Raw genomic sequence first — 23,744 nt, 5'->3', positions numbered from 1 at the left:
GATTTGTTTTGAGTGACAGCTGTAAAATGAACAAGTAATAATTACTGAGAGGAGTGGCGGCGGGAGGGGTCTCCGGTCCAGAAACTGGTGAGAGTCCAGGGCGCAAATTGAAATGGCTGACTGTGGCGACCCCTGAAAAAAAATAAAGCTGCTGAACAGACTAATCAATTACAGAAGTTTAATTTGGATTTCCAGAAAACTTTTAAAATGCTTCCTATTCGGGGCCGACTCTGCGAGGCCTCTAAAGTTAGAAACAGTGCAAAATGCAAATGAAAGTGTTCATAAAGCACAGAGATCAGCCGCTGCTGCCAGGGCCACCGGAACACAAAAGGTTCTTCCCTTTTTTTTTTGACAGCCACCATTTTTCACAAATTACAGAGCAAACAGAGGTTCAGGAGACTAGAAATATCTCTTGACCACGTATGCTTTGAATAAATTGCATTGTGCACCATCAGGCAATATTCCAAGCCAGGATAATACAACTGTGGAAATTGTTTATTTTCATCCATCCTCCTGCCACCGTTCATTCACGCTGCTGCCAGCAAATACAATGACATTGTTTCTGAGACAGCTGGGAAATGTTCTAGTCATCAAGCCCAAAAACTACATTCCTGCCAAAGCGCCGTGCACCATGACTGGGTGTTATCCATCCCAGTTCAGGCCAGAGTCAGAACAAAGAGGCTCAGAGGAATGGGGAAAAGTTTAAAACACACACAAAAAAAGTGATCAATGAATAAACCAGTCATTTATTGAAACTTACATGATAGGGGAGTCAAACTATGAACAATATGGAACCCTCAGCCCCCTTTCAAAAGATACTTTAATTCTATAAAAAAAAAACAAAAAAACCAAACACGCTCCCGTTAGGCGTCCTGAAAGAAGGAGTCCAGTTCCTCCGTCATCTCGGCGATCTGCTGGGGGGGCTTCGCCGCGGCCTCTCGAGCTGTGCTGGACCCTTTAGTGGAAGCGTTCTCCTGAGACCTCTGTGCGCCGTCCGTCTCTCGCTTCATGTCTCTGCCCGTGCCCAAAAGTTTCTGGCTTTCCGTAAAGTACTGGTTGGGGTGATTGAGCGAGAAAGTGGCGTCTTCAACCTGAAACAACACGAAAAGCGCGAAGAGGACGGTCAGCGGGAAATGAGACATCAAAGCCCTGAAAGATCATCCGGTGTCTCGGTTTACTTCTGTAGCAACAATTAACCAATTTCCTAACATTAATGAGGACAGCGAGCCACATTAGCGAGCTAAATCTGCAGCTAACTATTCCATCAGAGTCCGGCCAAAAGACGAAATGCCCTTTTAAGAAGTGAAATGTCAAAATCACTCACGATGAGTAAAAACCTATGAATCAATTAACAGATGAAGTTCACGTGCTCTTTCTGTGACCTTTACCATAATTCTCAAACAAATCATTAATTTTGATGGATGATTTCAAAACCCCTCTGTCATTGAAGAGGTGAATAACTAAAAATCCGACGGCGTCATTGTCTGCCACACTGTCAGTGAAGAAACGCTCCGCTTTTTAAACTTAAAGAAAACTTTTTCCAGAATATAGAAAATTAGGCAGTCAGAGGACCATCAGGAGGGATCTGATGCTTCCAATCAGTTCAATGAGTCTGCAGGGGCTTCTGGCCGCGCTGAGACTGTTTTGGATTCACAAAGCGAGCCGACACTCGCACGGCTCATGCTGTGCAAAGACTGCTGGGTAATATCAGCTGTGGGCATCAGAAAACTTAGAATTCAATGTGTATTTATTATCCTGCAGGCCAAACGGATTCATTTTACACATGGCTGCAAAACACAACATCTTTGTTTTGTTTTTTGTTTTTTTAATCGATTGCTAAATTAATGTGCGTGTTGCAACTGTGAGCAAACAAATGAGGCGGAAATGATTCACGAAGCTGGACGGTGGAGGGAGTCGCCCTGGGTTACATCTGGAAGGTCTCCGCCAAGCAGATGTTCACTGGGAACTGAGGATGAGCTGAACTGTACGCGCCACAGACGTGGACCGGGAGGGGAATTTTTAAATGCACCACAGGCTCCGGTGGATTGATTTACAGGGCGCTGAAAGATCAATAACTATTAGTCAATAGTTGTTTTGCTAAGATAATAAAAACTAAAATATCCTGGATTGATGTTACATTTGGTATTGTAATAAAATCACCTCTTACATTACAATGCAAAAAATCTTATGTCACATATAATAATCACTAAATATAATATTAGTTAATGCTTAAAAACATTGTGTAATTGGTTTAATTCCACAAAGGATCATTAAGTTACAAAGTTTCACATGGAAATGTTTCTTCTCCACACTGCTGAGGTCTTAAGACTAAAAACTAAAATCTTATATTCGTATATTTGAACCAATACAGAACGTGATGTGAAGGTTTCATTCTCATAAAATGCTAAAATTACAGAAAAACAACAAAATTGTACGTCCTGTCAAAACATCCAGGTGAAATGAGATTTCTAATCTTGTTATTCTTGAAAACAGGTGTAAATGTGGTTTAAAGAGAAACTCCAGAACGTGTGTGTGAGTGTGGTAAACTGTGCGTCTCCCTCCGACGGAAACACGCCGTCACTTTGGGGCTCCGGCTGTTTTTTTTTTTTTTGTTTTTTTTTTTTTAAGGATGATGACTCAGGCATCCGCAGTAAAACAGATTAAATTAAACAAGTATCCACGGGGGACAAAACAAATCACAATGCTATAATAAACCTATAAAAATTAAGTGGCTGTGACAGCCGGTTAATGATGGAGAGGATGACTGTTCTGGGTCTTTGGCGAGCCTTCACGCGCGAGATGCTAACTCCCGCCTCCGACACAGGTAGCCGCCCCCCCCGCCCCCCCTCCCCTCCCCCACCGGCGGCGTCTGCGTACTCACATTGTGCGTCAGCTCAAAGTATTTCTGGCACGCCAGCTGGTAGTGCATCCCTTTCACCAGCTCCAGGATCTGCGACGGATGGAGGGACACAGAGAGACGGAGGGTAAACGCTTCCGTGTTGGACAATTCGCCGAGGATTCTGACAACAGTGCGAGCGGCGGCGGCGGCGGCGTTCCACTGCAAAACCGCTTTAATTGGCTGCTGGTCAATTACCCACACAAACACACCTCATAAATCATAATGACAGCAGAGAATACATCCTTCAGGAATTCTTTGCAAAAGCAATAAAAACAGCGCACAAACTTCTTCTTTTTTTTTTTTTTTTTTAAAGCTGATTTAAATATCGGTGCCCTGAGCCGACGCGCAGCAGAATAACCACGGGCAAAAGATTAAACCCTCAGGTCTTTTGATGCATCTCAATTTTGAGAATATCTTCTGTAAAGTCAAGACGAGCGAGTGAGCAGCCCAGGTTTTCGCCGGGTCACACCCGAGCCGTGGAAATGGCGGCGGTGCGAGTGTGACTGTTCACCTGCCGAAAAAATACATCCAGGTTCTTCAACACCTGCCCAGACACACTCTTGTGAGGATAACTGCCTGCATTCGCTCCCTCCATTATTTCCTGGATCCCTGAAGGCTGCCTGCAGCGCCGTGCTGCCGCCGGCGTGCTCGACGCCGCGGTCGGCGCTGGATCAGGTGCGCTGCAGTTTTTAGGTTTGAGCGTGGAATACAAAGAAAAACAGCAGTAATGATCCCAGCCAGGTTTTCTGGGGTGAGCTGGTGTTTAACGTTGGCCATGTCGGCGCTATGTAAAGACACCGAACGTATTATTACCAATTTAGCGCCGGCTCTGTTCAAAGGTCAAACTACAGCCTGAACTTTCTTTTCCCATCTCTGCAGCAAATAACTCTGCGTGACCACGAGAGAGACCTCCTGCTCCCCGCCGCTGGTGACACAGCGAGGACCAACATTTGCCGGTTCCCAGATTCATTTTTTCATTTTATTTGACACAGATTGGATAACCCTGCTGGCAAAACGGAGTTTTATTTGCTGAGTTGTGTGGATGTTGGGAGGGAGAAGAAATGTGTGACAGTGGAAAGAGCTCAGTCAGGAGCAGACGATGGCGGCTGCAGGGCGGCCGGGCCGTTTGACGGAGCAAAGCGCGGGCGAGGCGGCACCCACCTGATGGATCCCGCTGGGAGACACCTTGTAGAACTGGAGCTTCTGCTTCAGCAGCTCCGGGTCGCTGTGACGAAATGGGCAACCTGAGGATTGAAAAAGACGGAGTCTGCTGGAAAACCTGGCGATCATCAGACGGGTAATGGCTTCCTCAGACAGACGCCAACTCACCATGATGATCGCCTTGGCTGGGTGGGTTTGATAAAATCACCTTCATGCAACTGAAGGGGGTGTAGTCTGTTCGCTTGCCTTCTTTGCCAAACATGTGGCGGACGCTGTAGGCATACGCTTTGTCAAACTGGAGGGAGAGAAGAGAGGAGGAAGAGGAAGAGGCGGCATTAGCGAGGACGAGAGTGCAAGAGCAACAAGGTTGGGGTGAGAAGAGACGTTGTCATACATCATGTCAGCTTTGACAGGGTGTTTTCCGCGGTGAAATATCGAGCTATTAGAGGGAACCGGCTGTAGAGGCGTCGCCACACTTGAGACGTCTGAGTTACGGACGCCGGGGCGCGGCCATCCTTCTCCGCGCTCTCGGCCCTTGTCCTGCACGGCGCTTTGACGCGACGTGACGGGCGTGTTTTAAATCAAAGGGGTCCCTGTTCTGTGTGACAGGACCGGCGTTGCCGTGCGGATCAGCGGCGGGACTCATGGCGGAGTCATGGTTAAAACTCACAGCCAGTGGGGGAGACCGTGTCTCTTCCCCCCCGCCGAGAGCTTCAGAAGTCATAGATCCGTCTTCTAAACTGTGACCCCTCAATCCATTTGTAAGTGATCCACAGCATTTACTCACCATAATTTCCTCACATTTTTGTTCTAAACTCCAACAGAACTCAGAACAAGGTCATTTACCCACGCTGCCTGTGGATCATCCAGTGCAGGACTCGAGCTTCAATCAGTTTCAGTTCGTTTACAATTTTTGCTCCATCTAAAGGGAGTTTTTTTTTTTTTTTTGTATCATCGCTTTTTCTTTTTACGGCATTTAATTTATTCACAAAAACCTGATTAATCATTTAATTTGTTGCCGTTTTTGTGGTTCTTCCATCCCATTTAACATGTAATCGTCCCCTCTTCCACTGGTGGGCTGTAACAACTGGGGGCTCGTCCGGGATCATAAAGATGAAATAAGGCTCAGATTTATGGGTTCATAAGATTGTTAAAGGTAGACTTTGTCAGATTTTTTTTTTTTTTTGGTTCGGTCTCTTGACTGCAGCATCCCTGCTTTAACTCGTTCCTGGGCCGCAGTGCTTCAAAGAGTTTTTCAAAGACAGCAGGTAACATGTTTGTTCAGATCTGGTTGAGACAGACCAATTTTCCCTTGAAAACATTATTTTGCGCCTGAAAGCGGCGCTGCAGCCGCACAGGCTGTCTGTCTCTCCCTGTGGCACATCTTACTTCCTTCAGCTAACCCTGGAGACTCTATATATATATCTGTGACAATTGCGAACTCCCCTGCATGTTTATCAAGTATAAACCAAATTTGCACATTTTAAGATGCACAGTTGCAACACTTGCTCCGCCGTACTCATTTCCTTTCACGCTACTTAAAGTGATCCTCCAAACTACTTGTGCCGATCAGTTTAAATACATGGCCGGCCCGCACAGATCGCCGAGGTGGAACTGTGTTCTTCGCACGTGGAAAATGAACATCCTGAATCCTGGTGCATTTAGGGAAACCATTAGAATATAAAGTCACAGTGAGGGCTGACTGCTGGGGCCCGAAGCTTTTGCTTGGCCGGGTGTGTATCGCCATCAGAGCAGTTTTTGTTGGTCTCTTGCCCGTTCTTGTGAGATTTTTCGCTCCGTTTGGCACGAGCTGGTTTGGCTAACTGCTGATCACAGCGTCTGATTCGTTAATAAAACCATTTTATCGGTCATGTTTCCTTACTTTCCTGTTTTTTTTTACTGGTGATTCAATCACCTCTAAACATCTGTGGGGTAAAACTTTGTCAGGAAGGTGACCATGTGGAGTCATTTCTGTATTTTTCCCTTTTTCTCTAAAAGCTTCGTTGATGAGATTTACTAATGAGCGCCTCACTTTTCATGAAATAAACATTTTTTTCATTTAGGACACCAGTACCTTTTAATGACGATCTGTTTGCTCTCTCTTTTTAAAAGCTCAATTCAAAACGGGGGATTCTCAGAATTAAATTGTGATCTGTAATCAGAGCATCACATTAAATTGTTGAAGCAAAAAATTAAAAATACCCAAACAAGCCTGAACAAAGTTTAGATCTTTTAATGTGCGTAACGTTCTTATTGACCTTCAAGTGTGACGTCGGGGTGAAAATTCCAGTTTGATCTCATTAGAAACGTCTGTGGCACGTTATGCTGAGTTTAATATTCAGGAAAACGACACAAGCTACAGATTTAGTGCGAGCAGAAACCTCCCCGAACAGCAAAACCTCAAAGTCAAGGACACCAGCGAACTGAATAAATAAACCTTCAGGTAGCAGAGTTCTACAAACCTTCACGTCGACGTCTATAAGTCTGTACACACTTCAGACAGGGATGGTGGGGCGCTGCAAACGATCTTTTTGCTGTTCTTTTCGTACGCCGATTCTTCCCGGCCATTAAAATGCGTTGCGGTGACCCTGCCTCTAAAAATCAAATCGTAAAATATACAGAGTGCTCCGACGGCGGGAGAACACAATCAGCATGACTGCACTCATCATCGCACGTTAATGTTGCAATAAAACCTTTGAACTTGCTAATGTGACAAGCAGCAGTGGCAATTTAAGGAGCTATAAAGCCCTCTTTAAGTACAATAAATCAGATATTAATTATGCAGCGCGTCGGAGAATTCCAGAGCCTATTTTCTGATTTAGGACCCCTTTACTCTATTAAAACAAAACTTGGATCTCCGGCGGCACTTAAGAGTGTTTAATATGTATTATGTGAAAAAATGTGGATGTTAAAAAAAAAAAAAAAAAAAAAAAAGGAGAAATAAAAGGAGTTTTTTGTACTAAAAATGATTCACGGACTTCAGGTGACGCGACATTAAAGATTTAATTCATCTGGGTGACACCGAGGTTCAAGCATACAGCATGAAAACGCAGCTTCATGACTGTATATTACAAGACGGCTCTTTTCTTTAATCAAACTGAAGAACAAACCGCTTTACTATTAAACATTTAAGTTAAAGTGTAGTGCGGTTATATAGTCTTTTCTTGCCGTTTGGCGTTTAGCTTGTTCTACATTCACTCCATAAATAAAACTCATCTAATTATGATGCTAAATTTTCTCCTAATCGCCAGCTGTGTCCCTCCACTTCAGATAATCCCCCAATATATCCCGATCCAGCTGACCTCCGAAACGAGCAAATTCAGAGTAGGGAGATTAAATACATGCACAAAAGATGCATTAAAGGCGGCGAGCCGCGGCTCTTCTATTGCATATCTTGGCTCATGGGGCTGCGGCAGTGTAACATCCCCCCACACTCGAGGACACATTCACAAAAACCTGCGGCGGTGGAGACTGAGAAATAGGACACAATCAAAGGGATTATGTACGTGCACGTGTGTGTGTGTGTGTGTGTGTGTGTGTGTGTGTGTGTGAGAAAACTTGGCATGGCTTCTTAGACTCAGTCCATAGTGACTGATGTGCCTGTAGCTCCAATCCGCCTTATGTGTAATACCATTAAAGTACTTCCCTTTTCAATGTGCACAACAGGCCTTTTCACAGCGTAGGAAAAAAAAAAAAAACAATAAGAGGTGAAACTGAGGAAGAAGTTTGATGCTGCCGGAAGAGGAAAATGATCTAAAAGAGGTCACTTACACAGGAAAATCACGTTTAACCTAAAAAAACAAAAAACTTGACCGCTAAGTTTTCATGTGTTTAAAATATCTATCGTTTTATAAAAGTGAAGCGTTTTTACATTAACCTGCTTGAAACAGCGGCTGCTGCTGCACTGAACGCATCCTGGTCGGTCTGAGGAGATCAAGTCACTCGTCATCGTCTGCTTAACTTCATGGAGGATAAAGGCTTCAGGACAATAATGAAAACGTTGAACCTGAATACAGAGTTAGATTCAGACTATTTTCGAGCATTTCCATATATACATTTTTTTCCTGGTCTTACCTCAAATCATCAAATTGATTTACTTGTTAGTGAACCATGATTTAATTTAATACTTGAATGAACTGTCTGTGCTTCTATATTTGATTTAATTTGTTTGCTGCTGCCTACAGAATTTATTTTATGCTGCATTGTGCGTCTAACTCCAGTACTTCTAAGCTCTTATTCTTAATGGGTTTCTTTTAATTGCTTTAATATTTTAGACACCACTGTGTTTGTTTTTTCTTGGTCTTATTCACACTTTTCACTGGTAATAATGCTCATGTTTGTAAATGTAAAGCACTAACCCTTTAATTCTTGTATGATCTATGTAAATCTATGTATGCAGAATGTAAACTGCAGACCGTCGCCAAGCCTTTACTCTCGCCATCCCAGAGTGACGAGAACCTGCAGAGGGCTTGAAAGTCCTTCATGAAACTTAATATTTCCTGTTTACTGCTGTCGCCCCGAAGAGACAAAACATCTAACAGGACATGTTCTGAATGCAACTCTTACGTGAAGAAAAATGGAAGGCGTTCAGTTACACCGCTACATTCCCATGGCAACTGAGAGCCTCCAATAATCTATAGGATTTAGGTGTTTTTACACTTGCGCTCTCAGAGCAACGCGTAAGTAGAGAAAAGACTACTGAATGGACTCATCAGGCTGTGTGGCTTTCAGGGTCTTTTTCAGGGAATTCCATTGTGTCACGGATAATCGACACTTGAATGGCAGGAAGTCGCCGTTTATTTCATGAAACATACCTGTGCTTTTCATCTGCCGAGCAAAAACACCTCAGGACAATGTCCAGCAAATATGCACAAACACACACACGGGATGGGCTGAGACTGAGGTTTTGTAAAGTTTCCTACACAGCAGTTTAATCTGAATGCATTTCAGGAGGGCAAGAGGTGCAGCTCGACTCTGTAGGCTGGAGACGTCCCACTGAACTCCTACATCCTGATCCTGCTATCATCTGGAATATTATTGCCTCATGCTCCAACTTTCTGAAAAACAAAGGAAAAAAGCAAGTTATTCCCAAAAAAAGAAAAAAAAAAATCCACAAAGATTTCTTCATCTTTTTTTTTTGTTTTTTGAACAGAGTAGCAATGAAGGAGCTTGAGGCGTCTTTCGAATGTACTGAAAATACCAGCGGTAAAAATAACAGTGTACATTTGCAGCCGGTCTATAGCAGCTCTTAATCATATAAAGCATCATCCGAGCCTTCCGTCGCATTACCTTTAATGTGAAAAATGGGGTCAGTTAATGGAAACTAATTAACCTCAAGTTAACATCTGTAAAACAACTACTTTTTTTTTTTTTTTTTTCTCTCCCTCAAGCAGTCCTACCCAGAGGCAATACGACACGCTGGAACGTGGTACAAACAGACACTCCCTCAGACGAATGGGCTATCGTCCATGGCAAGAAAAATGGACGGATCACGTTGATTTCATCTATTTTCGCTCTCCCTCTAGTCTAATATTACATCGCCTCTTCCTCCAGGCCTCCCTTTCGGCATCGCTGCCTCCCATCTCTTTCTCTGCGCCTGTCGCATACTAATGAGGCGGCTTTGTGCAGCCTGCCACGGAGCGCAGTCCCTGACACGACACATACATCACAGTGAGAGCCGCGATCTGGTCAGCGCCGTTCTGCTGCCTCCGCCGCGCGAGACCCGGCCATTATGTCGAGTCCATCGCGCCATCTCCGCGAGCTTGTAACGTGGGGAACCGAGCCGCGCCTCGGAAACGGGGCAACCGGGACGACTGGAGACATGAATCCTGAGTCCTGCGGCCGCCGTCGGTGAGAGAAAGTATCGCTTACTGGGAGATTAAACACTGACAGACATGTCTGAAGACGTGGTTTTACAGGTGGCAGTGTTATTGTAAAAAATAAAGCAAACAAAAGATGCAAAGTTTCACTCAAAAAACATGCATTTTGAATACTCTTGACTCTGAACTAGTTCTGGAATGGGTTAGTTATCACTTAAACACAAAACTTTGATAACACTGCTGCTATGCAACCTACATAAACACAGCTGTATTTATATAATAGTATCTATTACGGCAAAAAGAGGAAACTTAGCATCATCAATTCATTCTAAATATAGAGAAAATGAAATGAGGGTTTTCGCTCATTTTCAATGTTTTTCACTACTCTGAAAAAACAGAGAAATCTTTAGCTGATTCACTTTCGGTGTGTTTTTTTTTCTCCCCCCACTCATTGTCTAAATGAGACCGTTTCAGACAAAAGAAAAATTGTGAAGAAATCCTTAATGGTGACTTAAAAGCTGAGGACGCATGCCAGGAAGTAATCCAGATTCGGGGAAGGCCGGGGTCACGGCCGTGCAGCCACAGACAGCCGGAGGTCGTTTTACTCTTCGCCTCACTGAAAAAGTGTCTAATTCCTTCATTTCCCAGCAAAGTTCAGTCCGTCACGTCAAAATATCTGCTTTGGGAACACTCACAGACCGCTGTACTAACTGTAGGTATTGTTGCATTTGAATCATCTTTAGAAGGTCATTCTGTGCTCAATTTGCTACATTTACAAGGAGCTCGAGTAGCAAACATTAATAGTTGTGCAAAATTATTTAAAAAAAAAACCTTGACAATTCCTGATGATCGCTAGTGACCATTCACATAGATGATCAGTGCTACCTTATGATTTCCTCCTTCCTTGAATCACATTTACCTCATTCCACTCATTTCTCCCCTTGACTGCAGATTAGGATCACGTAACGTTGCTCTTGTGCAAGCAGTGCGGAGATGTTGCAAACCTAACGAGTGATCGTCTGTTTTCCAAACAGCGAAAGCACCGGGGACTGTTTTGTGTCTCCGCGCATCCAAATCTGGTAGGAATCCTTTAATGTTTCTGTTCATTACTGCTGAAAGTGTGGCGCCAGCAGCCTTCAGATATTCCCGCATGCCCGGACACTTTGTCTGGCTGATGCAAAACATGACCCAGACTGGAAAGAGTGCAGGCTACCTGGGGAGACGCCACTACAAATCATCATTCAGAGAAAACACAGCTGAAGGATGAGGGCTCGTCCTGACGCACGGCGGCGCTACGCCGCTGGACGAGGGGTCTTCGTCCTTACAAACATCCGCGCCTTGCTAAAATGTGCACCAAGTCCAAGAAACGATGGCTAATTTTCACAGTTTAGACACTGAACACATCAAATGTTTCTACACCATCTTAAAACGGCAAACAAGTCAATCGTTCAGATCGATCACTTTTCTGTCAATCAAACAACCAATTAATCCTCTGATTAGATCTCCCATCACGCAGCGGGAGCAGTGGCATCTTAAGCATGTGACGCCACCATTAAATGCTAGAAAAATATTAAATGTTGTCTTTAGTTGCTCATCTTGCAGTGTTTTAACTTTTTTTAACTTTCTCTTGTCTTTTAATGAACCATTAACCAAAAACCACATCTGGTCGTTTCAGCACTAATCGTTCTTGTTTGGTCTTCAGCTACACTACTGGAAGTTTAGTTTTACTTTAATGAACTTTCTTCAAGAAGAACCTACAAGTGGCCAATTTCCTGACGCTCTACTTAAAGACCAGGGCGGAGTGTGAGTCGGCCCTCCCTCACGTCTCAGACAAAGCACAGCGGCTCTAACGGTCCTCGGCGGACACTCTCCGGTCGTATCTGCAGAGGCAAGTCGATACGAGCCATTCAAAACTTATTTTCTTGACAGTCGATAAAGAAATGCATTAACATTTCCAGAGCAGACCGGTCAATTTAAGGCGGACAAACTTACTGCCGGAACAGCGGCTGTGTGAGGAACCGTGACTTCCTTCCTGCAGCTGTTGCGACTAAAATAAATAAATAAAAACTGATTCTTGTTAGAATCAGCCCACTATTGTTAATAAACTTGTATTTCGGTGCTAAACATTTCCTCTCTATGAAATTGCGCCGCGTGAAATTCTATTTGTTCTATCTGAACCGTTTCATTATGTGGCGTCTCTTATCGCCAGTCTCGTCTTCGCATTAGGGCCGCCGTTCCTCCTCATGCAGAACATTTTTAAATGTCTTCGCTGTTTCTCTGTCGCTCATTTAGACGCGTAACAACCAAACTCATCGTCACTTACGTCTCCATAAGCCCTCTCGCTGCGCAGAGACGTAATGACACCGTTCAGCACTGAATCACCTGTCTGAGTGTTTGTCAGCAGTGACGACTCCGAGTGTGAGGTTTACACAGAGACGTGAAAAAGAATAGAAAAAAAGACATTAAAAGAATCGGAATGTAGCGGCAGTACAACCAAGGGAAGTATTTACCTTGTCTGCGTCCACTTTGCCTCTGATGAACTCCGACCTCCAGAACTGCAGCGCCTGCTCCAGGGAGAGGCCGATCCCTTTGAGGAAGAGGCCGTACTGCATGCGGCCTCCGTGGCGGAGGTGGTGGTTCTCCCGTAGGGCCTGGTGGAGCTGCCTCATGCAGAGCGGGAACGACTTCGCTGAAAGCTGCACACAGACGGCTGTTAGCGTCGTGAAACATGCGGTTTAACTCGGCTTTGTGGAGCTCATGTTTAACATTCTGTAGTTGCGTCTCGATGATGCAAACAAGTTTTTTTTTTTTTTTCCTCCAGATCAGCAAAGTTACTTGACAAAGCTAATGTCTCTTCTTTTGCACGGTCCATTTCTGGACGGAAAGGTCAGGTCATGAATAAGCGGTTAGAGAAACGTACTGAATCAATTTGCTCCAAGGAGATCTTCCCGACGTTCTTCTGGATGCTGTAATCCTGTCCCACATACGCATGGCTAAAAAAAACAAAAAAACAAAGAGGACGGATATAAAAATCATCAGGCGTGCGACAAATAACAGCTATTTCTGTAACATTAATATGCAGTATTAGACGCAAACAAGGCGACCATGAAACTCAAACCTATATTTCATAAAAGAAAAGAAGATTAAGAGTCGATACTTCAAATGAACCTAATAATAAAAGTTGACATCAAAAGTCAAATATGTCCTGTAAGTCGCAGACAGACAAATTTAAATCTGCGACCAGTCGTTTTGTTTTCCTTTTTAATGACTTCAACCTATTGATTCCCCGGCGCCGGTGCTTAACGTGGCTTTGTGTTCACGCTCCTCCATAAAGATTACTGACCTGCCCACTGACTTTAACAATCGGCCCACTAATCCCCAACGACAAAGCCTCATCAGCCCGTCTTCCTGCCTGCGTTCATGTTCTCACCTTTATCTGAGCGAAAAGAAACGCCCTCACCGTGTTCTGACGCCGCTCAACTCCACTGTTAATATTAATAATGCAACCATTTCCTTCAGATTCCCTTTTAAATAATACAGCACAATTCATGCTGTAATGAAGGGAATTTGAATCAGGTAAAACATGATCTGCTCAGACTGATATTGAGATATCAAAAGTTAAATATTTCATAACTTCTGCATTTCTTCCAGTTTCAATCTAATGATTATGCACTGAAGACAATTAATCTGAGTTTTTAGCTCGAAATGGTGAAACACGTGCGATCTTGATCAGTAGAATCTTTTTCATCATTAAAACCAGTGGAAATTATCCTAAAGTATCGAACTGTCTTGAGATTCTACTTTATTGAAAACCACACCCCAAAGGAAACTGGAACAAGTAAATATAAAGACGATCGAATCAAAATCAAATCTTATAATCTGCATAAACTAACTTCAACAGTGACATAAGCATATTGGAAATAATAACTAAAACCAACAGGATAGAACAGCAGAAGTTGGAGAAAGGAGCATAAAGACTGGGCTGACTCAGACCAGACCCGAGCCTCCAAAAGGTCTTTGGTGCCAAAGATTAATCCTGCAAGACATCCCCCTCTTTTTTTTTTTTTTTTTTAACAGAATCCCAGCAAAATGGCAGCGAAGTTATTAATCCTGCTGCTTACCTGAGGTGGTTAAGGAGCGGCTGGAGCCGTTCATCAGAATGCACCGCTGGCAGCGAGCGAGCTGTCAACTGCGGGAGACATGGGCATCGCGTGAGTAATGGCAAATAGCCTCTGTCAACGGATTAAAACTGAGCAACACTGCAGGTGAAGCGCCCCCGATTTGAATCAGAGACGTTTTTACCCGAGACTGATTAAAAGTCAAACGTGTTGATCTGAACGCGTGCAAACAAACCCGAGACGCACCTGTAATTAATCAACATGTCAGACGCTCAGTTTCCATATAAAAACCACACACAATTAGTTTCCTGCAAAAGTCTGCAGCAGATGTTTCACATGGACTAAAATTAGAGCGCATGCAGGGACCTCGTGGCACAGAGCACGGTTTTTGAAACTGTAACGCTGCTATAATATTCTGACTTAAGGCAGCACCAGTAATTTATACATTTTGCCACCTCCAGACATTTAGCTTTCAGTCTGCACACTCTTATTGATTCTCTAAACTTGAAAACCAAACATGTTTTATAGACATGACTCTAATTTGACCACATTTTAAGCAGTCCCAGGTTTGCCTGAGACATTCCCTGAACCATTTGCGAGAGCGAGCATCAAACCAATAACCGGAGTCATATGGAGAAACAGCTTTCGCTTTTCATACCTTTTTAATGACACGTTTTGTGCGATGCCCCCGCGCCGTCCCCAGTGAAACAGAATAACCATTACGGAGGCACGATGGCACAGTTACAAGAAAAATAGTTTGGCGTATTATTCCATTCCAACAGTTAGTGGTCCGGATAATTGCTTGGAAATGGAGAGAATGGCAGAAAAAGGACCAAGTTGTTTGTTTTATTTGTGTTTTGCTTTGTAATTTGTGAAAGCCAGTCCCGTTGCGTTGATGGGACACATTTGTCGGGTATATCAGGTACACTTTTTTTTTTTATTATCGCAAATAAAATTACTTCTCAAACTTCCACAAACATGAAAGATACACAGAATTAAGTCTAAAGATGACTGGAAAGCAGTAAAATTCAGCACCCTCAACACAAACAATATCAGTAAACTTAAAAAGCTGAAGGACTGGAGTCCGATCCTCCTCCGGTCTGATTGTCATTTCGTTCAGATAGCGGCAATCTGATCAGAGACAGCTGTTTGTTTGGATTGACTTCTAATCAAATTACTTATAGTCCATGTAACTGCAGCTGGTGACAGGAAGGGATCAGTCGCAAAAGGAGGGTCTGCTCAGCATAACCAACGAAGACGTTTGTTAAAAATACTAAATAGTTTTGCCGTCCACAGAGCCACAAAACGCTGTTTTAGCACGAACTGAAGCAAAGGCATCTGTAGTGACTTTTCACGGAGTGTTCTGGAGTTGTTTGTGCAGAGAATGCTAAAAAAAAAAAAAATGCATTGAGAGGATTAAGTGGGTCAATGCTTCACTGCAAAACACAATTCTGACAAAGGATGTATTCTTGTACGTGCACGCCCAGTGAGATGGCTGAATACTGCCAAATATTTTATAGGTACTAATATTCAGACAATGTGATTCGCTTGAATAAGAAGAATTGCGTGACGAGTGCAGAGTTGATGTGAAATCATCTTTAGATTAAATTTAATGGAAAAATACAAATGGGCTAAAAACGAAAAAAGGCGTCTCTTCACGCTGTAACTTACTCCACAAAGACCAATTGTGAGAAACTGAGGAGAGAATATGGTTTAAAAAAAAAAAAAACATACAACATCATGTAAACAGCTTCATGTTTAACGGACAAGAAGTGTTTCTTCTTCTTTCTAAGCTTTACTTTTCATTTTATTAAAAAAAAGAGGGTTCACTTCTAACGTCAATAACTTCTGATGAAAGTTCTACTCGTGATATCAAGAGACCCAAAATAAATAAAATCAACAAAAAGATTACAAATCCTCACATCATTGTACTAATTATTGAATAAATCCTGCTTGGTGGGATTAAACTGTGATTCATATTCAAACTGTTTAAGGTTAAAACTTCAGAAGTAGCTTTGTTCAAACTGATTAAAACAAAAGTAAGCAAAACAAAACAATATCATAAATAATGTGTTATGACTGGTATTTAATATCTTCAAACTGAAATAACTTTTAAATGAACTGTGACAGTAGCCTACTGATTTCTATCTTCATTTAAGTCGAGTATGTTTTCGTTATGTCTGTATATTTATCATATCTAAAGTTTTTTCAGATGCATTATGATATTATTACTCTCATTTTCAAAGATGTTAAGTTGGTCTTATCCCAATAATGTGTGTATTTCATCTGTGCAGCGAGTTCAGGAGAACAAAAAATCAGTAGATTTGTTTGCATCAGGATATGAGCAGGAAAAGTGCTTTTACTGTATGGATAAGCTCAAAATTAATCAGTCAGTGTGGAAATGTAAAGGCAGAGAAAATCATTTCTCAACCTTTACTGATGTCAGTTTATCGTTCCATTAGCTATAAATGGATGCTTTTACAGTTTCCCGTCTCAGACTATATCAAATGTGAAAGACGGTGGTTTCAGTCCGAGCTGTAATAAGCTGCAGCTCTTAAAACTAGCAGTGTTTCTTCTTTTTTTTTCCCCCCGTTTCCCCTCTTTCCTACTCAGGAAGTCGCCGTAAATCAGCTCTATTGTAGATTTCTTGCACCTAATTAAATGAATGAGTCTATTCATAAAGCAGCGCCGCTGCCTTCGGTTGTTGTTCCTCAGTCAGAACTCTTCACCACAATGCAAATTAATTTTGGTTGTCTCCTTTCATACATTAAGAAGACGGCCTGTGGTTTGCAAAAACATTTAGCTGCAGGTTCCTCGGGGGCATTTCAAGCGATGCACAAGCATTGCCTTTCCCTTCCACGGCCTTTAAAACAAACATCATGCCTGTGGGGGCAATACGCGTTTTTCCTACTTGTTGTCCCCAGTCTCCCCCGCAGACATTTCATGCCATGTGTGCATGCTTATTCCTGTCATTTCAGCCCCGCGTTACAACCGCTTCCTTCAGGCCATGGAAGGCAACAGCTGCAATTTAGTCATTTGTCTTATTAAACTGGGAATTTCTGAACACATGGAGTGTATGCAAATAAAAAAAAATACAAGTTTGGACCGACCAGCAGAAGATGTACGATTTAATGCGAAGTGAAAATGTGTGGACGAGAGCCCGGATTTAGATAAACCCGATGCGCACGTTCGCGTCCGTCATTCGCTGTGAACGGGGGAAAAGCTGCACTTACGGCCAGAGCCTTGGAGAGCCTGGTGCGGAAGTCATTCAGAACGATGGTGACGATGTCCTGGTGTGGGATGTAGACGTAGCCTGCTTTGAGGTACACCTTCCTCATGCGCACCACATCCAGAGCATCCTGAAAGGGAACCTTAAAAAAAAAAAAAAGAAAAAGAGGAAAGTCAGGGTGCAAAAAAAAAAAAGACTTCGACAGCCTCAAACGTGATCTCAAGATTTCCACTTTTTCTTGTAAAGCAAATATGATTACTCAATTTCTCTCAATTACCAAGCCCGTCGGCAGCCCGCATGATTATGCCAACTCGATTACAAAACTCCGGCGTTTTCTATTTCCTTCTCATTTAAAGTGGGACAAACCACTGAGGTAAATCCACTCTCTGGCTGAAAGTTGAGGTGGCGATCTGTCATCCAGCCACTTAATTCTGACTCAACCCATTTCTACACAAATGTCTTGGTGGTGAAAAACTTTTCGGTGGGAAGCTTTTCGCTGAAATAACATAACTGCTGACTCTGAAAGACAAATTCTATTAGCCGAGTGGTTCAGCAGGTGCGTGCTACTTGAGAACTGATGCACGCTCAGAGCAGGATTTTTTTCCCTGCAATACAAAATATTCTCACGCGAGCAGAGATTTTGTGCATGAGCACTGCTGAAACTCTTGCAAAAAAAAAATAATATGCATGCACAGCTGGGGAGAGTCTCCATACACCTTTGTCCCCCGATCTATGTGTGATCTTCATGGATACTGCCACCGAGACACTTAAGTGTAGTAATTCTACTACTTTCTACAATGGATGGCAGAAATCATCTGAATGCAGCTAATTTGATAAGCTTCCACTGCTGCATTTTTAAACTCACCATTTAACACTGAAAAAGTTAAGAGCACCACTTGTCTAAAGGCCAAGAGAAACATTTTGGGCCATACAGGTTACACAACAGCATTATGGATCAGCTGCTTAGATCAGTGCGCAGTTTCACTCTTATATAAGTAACCTTTAGTCTCATGTGGCTGCCTGTTATTTTATTTACTTTCTTCAAGAGGCTCCATGTATTGTGTTCCAGACAAATCCTCCTCGAATTACAATACAATGACTTTTTTCTGAAGCATGACTAAACAACACACCTATCGATACGTTTCTTTAGTTGAAAGGACACTGAGAAGAACACTTGCTCATTTACTTCATATCAGTAGACGCTCTGATGATATTTGAGAAAATATGAGCTACAGAAGGAGAGGTGAGGAAATGAAACTGATAAAACTGCCTGGAAGACCCCGGTCTGCTGAGCAGATGCAGTCTGAGAGCAGAAGGGCAGACGGGGTCTGCTCGGGGGGCCGAGGTCTTCAGGGGTGCACAGACGCTCCCTCCTATGAAACTCTGCTGGCAGCAGCCATCTTTTCAGGAGCGGGGGCGGTGTGGCGGGCGAGCGGCGTCTCGCCGGCTGACAGGAAGTGACTTGGCTAACTGATGGTGAAGGCCGGCTCTGTCCTGGGACGCTCTCTGGACTCGGTGGGGGGACGTGAGAGAGGAGGATAATTGCTGAGCTGTCACCCATGTTGGACGATGAGTCCCACCCCCCCGCAGGGCGCTGACAACACCAGAAAGCTCCTCCAGCGACAAACTGCTTCTTCTAGATCGCTCTTCCTCTCTGCTGTTGGACCGAACAATCGACAGAGCTCCCAGTAGACGCCGCCTGCCCTCCTCAACACCCATCGTCTGACGACTCCCATCTAACACCTGTCTCACTTCACACTTTATCTTCACAACCATGGATTTATATGCATGCTAATATATTAGCGCACACACACACACCTGCAGGTGTATGTGTGCTTGCAAACTCAAACTTTAGAGGTACTTTAAAATTCACTTATGTAACATGAAAAATACAGGGAATCAAATAGATGTCATGTTCTTTTGAATAACAGCACTCATTCTCTGAGAATAATCACACTTCAGTCTGTCGTTTGTCATCTGTATACCGTACATGTTCACATCATGTACATACATGCGATTCGGTGCCAAGTATTGAAATAACCATGACTTGCAAATAAGTGGTTGTTGCTAATTTCTCAAGGTTTTCAGATTTTTTTCTCCCCAATAACACTGCTCTTTTTCAGTAGATTAAAAACAATGAAAACATTATAATTAGATTCTAAATAATTCACAATTTTTTGTGCACTTTTTTTAAATCAAATATCTTAATTCTGAAAATGCAGAGCATGAACACACAGTGCATGGAAACAGTTTATCACAGTTCTGCAGTGCCTTTGCAAAATGTATACTGTTCACGCTTTAATATCATAACTGAAAAAAAAAACAGTATCTCCTACATCCCTAATTTGTCATATGTATTCATATAGTTTAATGAAGTATTTAAACATGAATAATCAAGATCTATGTGTTCATGTACCCCTGTGTGTATTGGAATGTTTTTAATTACATTCACATATCTGCAAACACAAAATAAATCATGGTGGTGTGTCTCAAAATACATTAGAAAATACAATTTGTAGAATAATTCTTTTTGAATAGTGAAACTTTCACATATCTTAGATTTATTGAAAAAAATTTGCTTTATATTTGCTTTATGATATTAATTCAAATCAAAAAAAATTCCCAATTTCCTTTTCAAGAATGATCAGAGCTTTTTTTTCTAAAAGTAGTACAAATTTTGCACTCACTACAGACTGCATTGTACCCAGACTGACCGACAGTTGGAGATCATCATACCTGCTATTCATCAAGTTGTGGAGGGCCGCTTTAGCCAAAACAATTCATTAAAAGTTGATGTTTTAAGACATGTTGCTTTCTCAATGCATAATGAGAGCTCTCCTGGGAAATAAACTCCAAATGACATCCTCCTGGTCGCATAATGAACTTTAACACGTTAATGGAAAGAGACGAGTCACTCACTTTGTAGAAGTCCTGGTCTTCCACGGTGATCCCACTGATGCCAGCACTGGAGCTGATGAGTTTATCCTGCAGAGCTTTTTTCTCCTCGACGCTGATCTGAAAGTTATTGATGAGTTTCAGTGAGGAGCTGCAAAAGGTGAGCATGGAGGTTCACGGAAACCATCATTTATCTACATGAATGTACTGGGTGTTATCCCTTGGCACACCAAAAATGTTTTTCCTTTCCAAGATATTCACAGTTTTTAATTAAAAAAAACTGCACTATTTCCAATAGATGGCTCTATAAACAGAACTAAAACTAAACTGTGATCAAACTCAGTAAATAGCTGTTATTAAGATTACTGAGATTCTCTGCATTTGTTAAATCAATTGTCAAATATTTCACTGAATCGAGGGTGATCTTGTTATCTGCAATCAAGTGACTCCTGAACCTTCATGGCTCTTGTTATTGATCAAACATCGCCATCTAGTGAAAATCCAGTTGAACTACAGGGATGTGAAGGAGGGAGCTCATTGACTCCCAATAATTCTTCACGTTTACGTGGTCAGAAAGACTTTGACTAAAATATAAATCAATCAGTTCTCACTTTTGAGTCATCCAAAAGTGTTTTTTATGGTTCAATTTGACCATATCGTATTAATCCAGCTCCTACTGAACATACAGTATCACTGGATATTCCATATTTTGCATTAGTCTCAATTTTTCAAAAGTGGGAGGAAAAATTAGAGTACGAAATCTAACAAGTTTGAAATATCACCGTGTCATATTGCAGATTATTCCTGTGGAGAAATTCCAGCTTTTGTTTTGGATGCAGCTCAGAGAAGCGGTGGCGGAAAAGATCGACTTCCTGCTGTATGAACCATCGCCTCAGGTCCTCCCTTTAACACACCAGAAAGGTTTTGAGGATATGAGTGTTCAACAGCTGCACTTAAAAACTCACATTTCAGCTGCAAATCTTCAAAACTAGAAATGCGCAGACTCACGTTTGGCAGTAGGCGAGTCTGAGAATGAAGTGAGAGATGTGATCCTTTCTCCGTTTGTCATACTCAGTTGGTCCAGGCTGAGGTTTTCTGTCATCCTAATCAAATAACACAAACATTTAAATTTCCACTGTGATCAAGTTGATACAATATTGGGCAATTTTTGCAAAAGAAGAAAAAAGAAACAGGTGGAAGGTAAAACTCTAACTTTCAATATTTATTTATTTTACTGAATTTGTCATTCTATATAACTTTAATTGTACTCGTGTACACATTTCACTTTTTTTTTTTTTTAAATACTACTGTACTTTAGTGCATAAAACAAAACATATAGGCAAGTGGCAATGCACACTAAACAAAGAAATGACCAACATGTTGGACACTAACCATACTCCCAGCCTCTGGTCGGTAAGGAAAGTTCAGGCTTTTGGACTCGTTCATCAGTTTAAATGAGTATTGCTCGGACGCCTTGACGTAGCTCACTCCTAAAGTCTCAACAGTCTTCAGCACTACAGGAGGAACAAGCGGAGAGATGATGAGTAATCAATAATAAGCAGTCCTTTCAGTCAAAGTGAGGCATGAGACCATTGTCTTACGCTTCAGTCGGTCCACCGCAAACGTCTCAAACTCAGAGAGAGAGATGTTTTCAAGAGGAGGCTGTCCGTAGAACTGCAGAGGCTGGCCATAGATCTCGGTCTGAGCGTTAACGGCCAACTTCCTTCTTCTGCCCGAGAACAGCATGGTGCCTGATGGGAAGAGAAATCATAGATATTCCGTACTACACATCAGTTATAGAACGAAAACCTTTCATTTAAGAAGCAACCTCTAATTCATGATTTTAAGACTGCACAGTGAGGTACAGACCAGTACAACCTTCAACGCGGGTGTACAGAAAGATCTAAGGTGTGACCCTCAACAGGTGAACAGTCCATCACAACACAAAAACACAAAGGTACAACTTAATTTTATAAACCTGTCAACAGGATGTGACAGTAGCTGAGCAGGGATCTGTTGCTACCATTTCATCTTGCAACACCAACAAGATATAATAGCTTATTCTTACAGATCTGTCAATGCAACTAAGTATTACAATGCATGAAAATAAAAAGAAAACCACCAAAGTACTGTCATGGCCCCTACAGAGTCCTGGTCTCAACATCATGTGCTCCAGTTGGGATTACATGAAGACACAGAAGAATCTGAGACATTCACAGTAAACATGTGATCAGACCTATCTGAAAAATTTTACTAAACCCATCTGCAAAAGGGTGGCCCCACGAAATACTGGGTTGTTTAAGGTTCTTCTTCAAGATGCATCCACAACAGGGAAGCACACTGAAGGAAATGATTCTTGTGGGATATATTTTAACTCATTACTGCGCACAAGAAAAAGATAACTGAACTGGCCCGATGAGACTAACTTGTAGTGGGAATAGACATTAAGTTGTATGAAGCGTTTTCCGTCTTAATAGCTTTAATAAAATAGGTTTCCTCGACACAAATAGCCGGAACCATACCACAGGGAGAGTTATTTCAGTCAATAACAGGACAATGTGGATCTACAGACGCCACTGGATCATTAGCACAAGTATAATGGACGACATCAGTCAATATAAAGGTTAGCAACCTGTTAGCTAACTTACAGCCCTCAGCTTTGTTGACGACTACTGAGGTCTACAACAAACCGGATACTAACAACACCATATTGATGAAATACTAAGTTTACCTTAGAAAATAGGACGATGGAGCAGAGGAGAGCGACAAAATATCAGTCCCGCCAAACGAAGTGGGCTGTTCAACAAACGCGGGTAAATGATGACGACAGCAGCCATCCCGGAAAAGACGCACTGACGTCCGCTTAGGGTGCGTTTGTTTAGAGTGTCTCGTGACTCTGATTAAATCAAATGAAAAACTATATGTAGAAGCAACATGCCAGTAATTCGCGTACACAAGAAGTTTTTCATTATAAATAATCCCAGGTTATATAATAGACAATGCATTGTATCTTTCGACCAGGTCACGGCGAACTCGTCGGAACATCTGTGTTACAAAACAAACGCACCCAAATCATGTGCCTTTCTCCACGAACAGAGGCCCAGATAGAAGTGTTGCGTTGATACATGTTATCAATTTTAAGCGTCCAGATGTCAAGAATTTAGGTAAATCTAGCTTTTGGAAATTAAAACAAACCCGGAAGTAAACAAACCCGGTGCCAGCTATTTTTCTCTTTCATTCTCGATTAACTTTGATGCTACAGCTTTTAATAATTCCAATTTAAAGGGACCTTGCAAACACTTCACAAGGTCATTTAAAAGTGGAATCAACTTTTATTCGGAATTGAACGCTCCATATGCAAGCATCCAATGTAACCATGTATGAGAAGAGTGCTAGAAATGTAAGGATTTCCTCGGCGTCGGGAATTAACAGGCGGGGACATTTACCACTATACAAACCAGAAGATGCTTATGGCATTCTATAACCAAAATGTATGTATTTCTAGTGGTTACCGAAACGGTCCCAGGAGCACAGCCACAGCAGCCTACACCGGAGCCGGGTTGCCGGAGGCGGAGTTTCACTTTCTGCTGCCTAGCAACAAGCAGCTGCCAGCTAGCCACTTA

General features: G+C 42.3%; 1 protein-coding gene across 2 annotated transcripts; it reads right to left on the bottom strand.

Annotated features, from left to right (window-relative positions):
* Positions 1-751: 751 nt before the first annotated feature.
* Positions 752-23,678, bottom strand: prim2 (DNA primase subunit 2). Of its 2 annotated transcripts, none has more exons than XM_030106100.1 (14): positions 23,634-23,678; positions 21,723-21,872; positions 21,514-21,635; positions 21,130-21,224; positions 20,904-21,024; positions 20,146-20,241; positions 17,231-17,368; positions 14,001-14,068; positions 12,800-12,872; positions 12,390-12,575; positions 4,229-4,355; positions 4,061-4,143; positions 2,882-2,950; positions 752-1,091 (listed from the first exon to the last, which is right to left on the bottom strand). In XM_030106100.1, the coding sequence occupies exons 2-14, from the start codon at positions 21,865-21,867 to the stop codon at positions 864-866; spliced, it is 1,551 nt and encodes a 516-aa protein (XP_029961960.1). In that variant the 5' UTR covers positions 21,868-21,872; positions 23,634-23,678; the 3' UTR covers positions 752-863. The 2 variants fall into 2 exon arrangements, with proteins under 2 accessions (XP_029961960.1, XP_029961959.1); XM_030106099.1 differs by lacking the exon at positions 23,634-23,678 and adding an exon at positions 22,853-22,925.
* Between the last annotated feature and the right edge of the window lie 66 nt (positions 23,679-23,744).

The sequence above is a fragment of the Salarias fasciatus genome, chromosome 13 (genome assembly GCF_902148845.1).
Source record: "Salarias fasciatus chromosome 13, fSalaFa1.1, whole genome shotgun sequence".
Classification (NCBI taxonomy): Eukaryota; Metazoa; Chordata; class Actinopteri; order Blenniiformes; family Blenniidae; genus Salarias; species Salarias fasciatus.
Note: the sequence above shows the minus strand (reverse complement) of the source record. Positions and strands in the feature narration are given on the sequence as shown.